The 6,000-nt window shown below is 50.5% G+C and overlaps 1 protein-coding gene across 1 annotated transcript in view; it reads right to left on the bottom strand.

Moving 5' to 3' along the window:
* Positions 1 to 490: 490 nt before the first annotated feature.
* The window catches only part of LOC120037608 (brother of CDO-like), a gene marked incomplete at its 3' end in the record, with an annotated part of 29,454 nt that continues 23,944 nt past the window's right edge, over positions 491 to 6,000 (bottom strand). The window contains exons 2-3 of the mRNA XM_038983605.1: positions 2,842 to 2,967; positions 491 to 772 (exon numbers count right to left, since the gene is read on the bottom strand). Coding sequence (XP_038839533.1) covers positions 491 to 772; positions 2,842 to 2,950 — 391 coding nt within the window. The remainder of the gene's footprint in view (positions 773 to 2,841; positions 2,968 to 6,000) is intronic.

Here is a 6,000-nt window from a genome sequence, read left to right as displayed (position 1 = left end):
TACAACACTACACCTCTACACTACACTACACACCACTAAATGACCAAGCACTACACTGCACTACAACACTACACCACACTACACCACTACACTACTACACTACACCTCTACACTACTACACACCACTAGATGACCAAGCACTACAACACTACACCTCTACACTACACTACACACCACTAAATGACCAAGCACTACACTACACTACACCACTACACTACACCACTACACTACATTATTATTCCCTTCTCCCCACTATGGAGTCAGATGACACTACCTTATAAAGGTCTTGCTGACTAATCTACATCTATACACTAAGAAACACAATGTTCTTTCCCAAACAGTTTTATTATGACTGATTGTTTGTAAGATAATTGAAAGTGACGCTGTTTTTCCAAAAGGCCTAAAATGAAGAGAAAAAGACACATTTACAGAACATTAGCAGACTCAGTCACTATTCAAATAAACCAGAAATGCATAAACAGCTACTCACTGGCAGCGGTGACGTTGGCGGGCACACTGGCCAGGCCCCCTGCATTGGTGCTGGCCACACACTGGTACCTGCCCAGGGTGAGGTTGGTGAGGGCTGGGATGAGCAGCATGCCAGGCTCCAGTACCACCCCCAGGTCCCCACCAGCCCCGGCAACCAGATCACGCCCGTTCAGCCGCCAGCTGATGTTGGCCGAGGGGGGTCGGGCGCTGCACCTCAGGGTCACGCTACCACCTAACTTCTGCACCACCGACAGAGGTTCCTCTGTGAACACTGGCACTTCATCTGGGAGAAGAGAGGGATGGGAGAGAGGGAGAGAGGGAGGGATGGGGAGAGAGGGAGGGATGGGAGAGAGGGAGGGTTGGGAGAGAGAGATAGGAGAGAGAGAGGGAGGGATGGGAGAGAGATGGGAGAGAGGGAGGGGAGAGATAGGAGAGAGAAAGGGGACAGAGATGGGAGAGAGAGATAGGAGAGAGAGAGGGAGGGATGGGAGAGAGATGGGAGAGAGGGAGGGGAGAGATAGGAGAGAGAAAGGGGACAGAGATGGGAGAGAGAGATAGGAGAGAGAGAGGGAGGGATGGGAGAGAGATGGGAGAGAGGGAGAGAGGGAGGGATGGGGAGAGAGGGAGAGAGGGAGGGATGGGGAGAGAGGGAGAGAGGGAGGGATGGGGAGAGAGGGAGGGTTGGGAGAGAGAGATAGGAGAGAGAGAGGGAGGGATGGGAGAGAGATGGGAGAGAGGGAGGGGAGAGATAGGAGAGAGAAAGGGGACAGAGATGGGAGAGAGAGATAGGAGAGAGAGAGGGAGGGATGGGAGAGAGATGGGAGAGAGGGAGAGAGGGGACAGAGATGGGAGAGAGATGGAGGGATGGGAGAGAGATGGGAGAGCGAGGTAGGGGTGGGAGAGAGAGGGATGGGAGAGAGGTAGGGGTGGGAGAGAGAGGTAGGGGTGGGGGTGGGAGAGAGAGGGATGGGAGAGAGCGGTAGGGGTGGGAGAGAGAGGGATGGGAGAGAGGTAGGGGTGGGAGAGAGAGGGATGGGAGAGAGAGGTAGGGGTGGGAGAGAGAGGGATGGGAGCGGTAGGGGTGGGAGAGAGGAAGGGGTGGGAGAGAGATGGGAGAGAGGGAGGGATGGGAGAGAGAGGGAGGGATGGGAGAGAGATGGGAGAGAGGGAGGGATGGGAGAGAGAGGGAGGGATGGGAGAAAGAGAGAGGGATGGGAGAGAGAGGGAGGGATAGAGAGAGGGAGGGATGGAGAGAGGGAGGGGAGAGAGGGAGGGATGGAGAGAGGGAGGGGAGAGAGATGGGAGAGAGAGGTAGGGTTGGGAGAGAGAGGGAGGGTTGGGAGAAAGAGAGAGGGATGGGAGAAAGAGAGGGATGGGAGAAAGAGAGGGGGATGGTAGAGAGGGATGGGAGAGAGAGAGGGATGGTAGAGAGGGATGGGAGAGAGAGAGGGGGATGGTAGAGAGGGATGGGAGAGAGGGAGTGATAAGTCCCACTGCCATACACATATTTAAGACACAAACTGTGAAGATAACTTATTCTCCTTCCACCCACATAGGATTGAATCCTTACTTTTGATGTGTGCAAAACCTCCATCATTAATAACACATTAGTTGAGATAGATCCGTGTTATCTCAAACATGTTACTATCTCTATGACTATCCCTGGATCCGTGTTATCTCAGACATGTTACTATCTCTATGACTATCCCTGGTTCCCTGTTATCTCAGACATGTTACTATCTCTATGACTATCCCTGGTTCCCTGTTATCTCAGACATGTTACTATCTCTATGACTATCCTTGGTTCCCTGTTATCTCAGACATGTTACTATCTCTATGACTATCCCTGGATCCCTGTTATCTCAGACATGTTACCATCTCTATGACTATCCCTGGTTCCCTGTTATCTCAGACATGTTACTATCTCTATGACTATCCCTGGTTCCCTGTTATCTCAGACATGTTACTATCTCTATGACTATCCCTGGTTCCCTGTTATCTCAGACATGTTACTATCTCTATGACTATCCTTGGTTCCCTGTTATCTCAGACATGTTACTATCTCTATGACTATCCATGGATCCCTGTTATCTCAGACATGTTACTATCTCTATGACTATCCCTGGATCCCTGTTATCTCAGACATGTTACCATCTCTATGACTATCCCTGGTTCCCTGTTATCTCAGACATGTTACTATCTCTATGACTATCCCTGGTTCCCTGTTATCTCAGACATGTTACTATCTCTATGACTATCCCTGGTTCCCTGTTATCCCAGACATGTTACTATCTCTATGACTATCCCTGGTTCCCTGTTGGGATGCTGTGACATGACCAGCGCTCTACTCACCAGTGACAGTGGCGCCGCCCTGTAGGCAGCACAGTAGCACAGCACCCAGAGCACACAGCACTCGCACCCGTCGCTTTTTCATCCACAGAGTCCAGTCTGTTTCAGACATCTTCCATACACTACCCCCTGATGGGGAGAGAGAGAGAGAGAGAGAGAGAGAGAGAGAGAGAGAGAGAGAGAGAGAGAGAGAGAGAGAGAGAGAGAGAGAGAGAGAGAGAGAGAGAGAGAGAGAGAGAGAGAGAGAGAGAGAGAGGGTCAAATGTCATACACAGATTTACAACACTCATAACAAACAATATGAATCCACTCATTCTGTCACTAAACCAACAACCACTCTAACTACCATACCACTGACAAATCCCATGGCAACGTCATAAACAAACCTCCACACACAGCGGAAAACACTTAGACACATACAAACACCCCACTGAAAGGTAGAGACCAGGTGAGGGTCCGAGTCACAGCAGAGGCCTGCCCTCAGAAACACAACTCCAGCCCAGACACAAACAAAACCTTTCTTTTCCGTCAGCCCCCATCCTCATCCCCCTTTCCTCCCGCACCCATCAGCCTCTCCCTTCATCATTCTGCGACCCCCCCCCCCCCCCCCCCCATTCAGGTGGAACAGATACAGGTAGAGGTCAGGAGAGAGGAAGGGGATACACAGAGCCTGTATTCACCACTCAGTACAAAGAACAACTGACTACAAGGAGGAGAGGGGGGGGGGGGGGGGGGGGGGGCTGGGGGGGAATTCTAGTAGTGCAGTAGTGGGTGTGTGTGTGCGCATGAGCTCATATGAATATTTGTGTGTAGATTGTGTGTATGAGAGAGGGAGAAATAAGGCAAGAAAGCAGGGGAGAGAGAGAGAGAGAGAAAAGAGAGAGAGAAAAAGAGAGAGAGAAAAAGAGAGAGAAAAAGAGGGAGAGAGAAAGAGAGAGAGGGGTCCGGTAATGGTCAATCTATTAACAGTTAATGCCGAGAGGGGAGCTTTTCTCTCTCCCTCGTGGCTCTCTGCCAAGTTTCCCAAATTCTTCCCTGTCAGGTTAAAGTAACAACTTCCCGTCAGGATGAGGAGGGTGGTCCACACAGCTCCCAGACTGGAGATCTCTCTCTCTCACAGACACGCACAAACACACACGACGGCCCTGATTCTATCCTTGCAGGGGAATGAGTGATGAAGCTTCAGGCTTTAGTGACAGATACTAACGACCAAAAAGACAAGAGTAGCAAAAACACATGCACTCACACAGCAAACACACATGCACTCACACAGCAAACACACATGCACTCACACAGCAAAAACACATGCACTCACACAGCAAACACACATGCACTCACACAGCAAAAACACATGCACTCACACAGCAAAAACACATGCACTCACACAGCAAACGCACATGCACTCACACAGCAAACGCACATGCACTCACACAGCAAACACACATGCACTCACACAGCAAACACACATGCACTCACACAGCAAAAACACATGCACTCACACAGCAAACACACATGCACTCACACAGCAAAAACACATGCACTCACACAGCAAACACACATGCACTCACACAGCAAAAACACATGCACTCACACAGCAAACACACATGCACTCACACAGCAAAAACACATGCACTCACACAGCAAACACACATGCACTCACACAGCAAAAACACATGCACTCACACAGCAAAAACACATGCACTCACACAGCAAACGCACATGCACTCACACAGCAAACGCACATGCACTCACACAGCAAACACACATGCACTCACACAGCAAACACACATGCACTCACACAGCAAAAACACATGCACTCACACAGCAAAAACACATGCACTCACACAGCAAAAACACATGCACTCACACAGCAAAAACACATGCACTCACACAGCAAAAACACATGCACTCACACAGCAAACACACATGCACTCACACAGCAAACGCACATGCACGCACACAGAAAACACACATGCACCCACACAGAAAACACACATGCACTCACACAGCAAACACACATGCACTCACACAGCAAACACACATGCACTCACACAGCAAACACACATGCACGCACACAGAAAACACACATGCACTCACACAGCAAACACACATGCACTCACACAGCAAACACACATGCACTCACACAGCAAACGCACATGCACTCACACAGCAAACACACATGCACTCACACAGCAAACGCACATGCACTCACACAGCAAACACACATGCACTCACACAGCAAACACACATGCACACACACAGAAAACACACATGCACTCACACAGCAAACGCACATGCACACACACAGAAAACACACATGCACTCACACAGCAAACACACATGCACTCACACAGCAAACACACATGCACTCACACAGCAAACACACATGCACTCACACAGCAAACACACATGCACTCACGCAGGGGCAGAGCTGGACAGAGGAGAGAGTGTAGTTGTTCACTATTACTAAATGTTGGAACCTTTCTCATATACAAACCAACTCTTTGATTGTCGACACATCTCTTACCCTTCTCTCTCCACCCAGAACCCCCCTGGCCTTCTTTCCCTATCTCTTACCCTTCTCTCTACACCCAGAACCCCCCTGGCCTTCTTTCCCTATCTCTTACCCTTCTCTCTACACCCAGAACCCCCCTGGCCTTCTTTCCCTATCTCTTACCCTTCTCTCTACACCCAGAACCCCCCCCGGCCTTCTTTCCCTATCTCTTACCCTTCTCTCTCCACCCAGAACCCCCCTGGCCTTCTTTCCCTATCTCTTACCCTTCTCTCTACACCCAGAACCCCCCTGGCCTTCTTTCCCTATCTCTTACCCTTCTCTCTACACCCAGAACCCCCCCCGGCCTTCTTTCCCTATCTCTTACCCTTCTCTCTCCACCCAGAACCCCCCTGGCCTTCTTTCCCTATATCTTACCCTTCTCTCTACACCCAGAACCCCCCTGGCCTTCTTTCCCTATCTCTTACCCTTCTCTCTCCATCCAGAACCCCCCTGGCCTTCTTTCCCTATCTCTTACCCTTCTCTCTCCACCCAGAACCCCCCCTGGCCTTCTTTCCCTATATCTTACCCTTCTCTCTACACCCAGAACCCCCCTGGCCTTCTTTCCCTATCTCTTACCCTTCTCTCTCCACCCAGAACCCCCCTGGCCT

The sequence above is a fragment of the Salvelinus namaycush genome, unplaced genomic scaffold (genome assembly GCF_016432855.1).
Source record: "Salvelinus namaycush isolate Seneca unplaced genomic scaffold, SaNama_1.0 Scaffold1773, whole genome shotgun sequence".
Classification (NCBI taxonomy): domain Eukaryota; kingdom Metazoa; phylum Chordata; class Actinopteri; order Salmoniformes; family Salmonidae; genus Salvelinus; species Salvelinus namaycush.
Note: the sequence above shows the minus strand (reverse complement) of the source record. Positions and strands in the feature narration are given on the sequence as shown.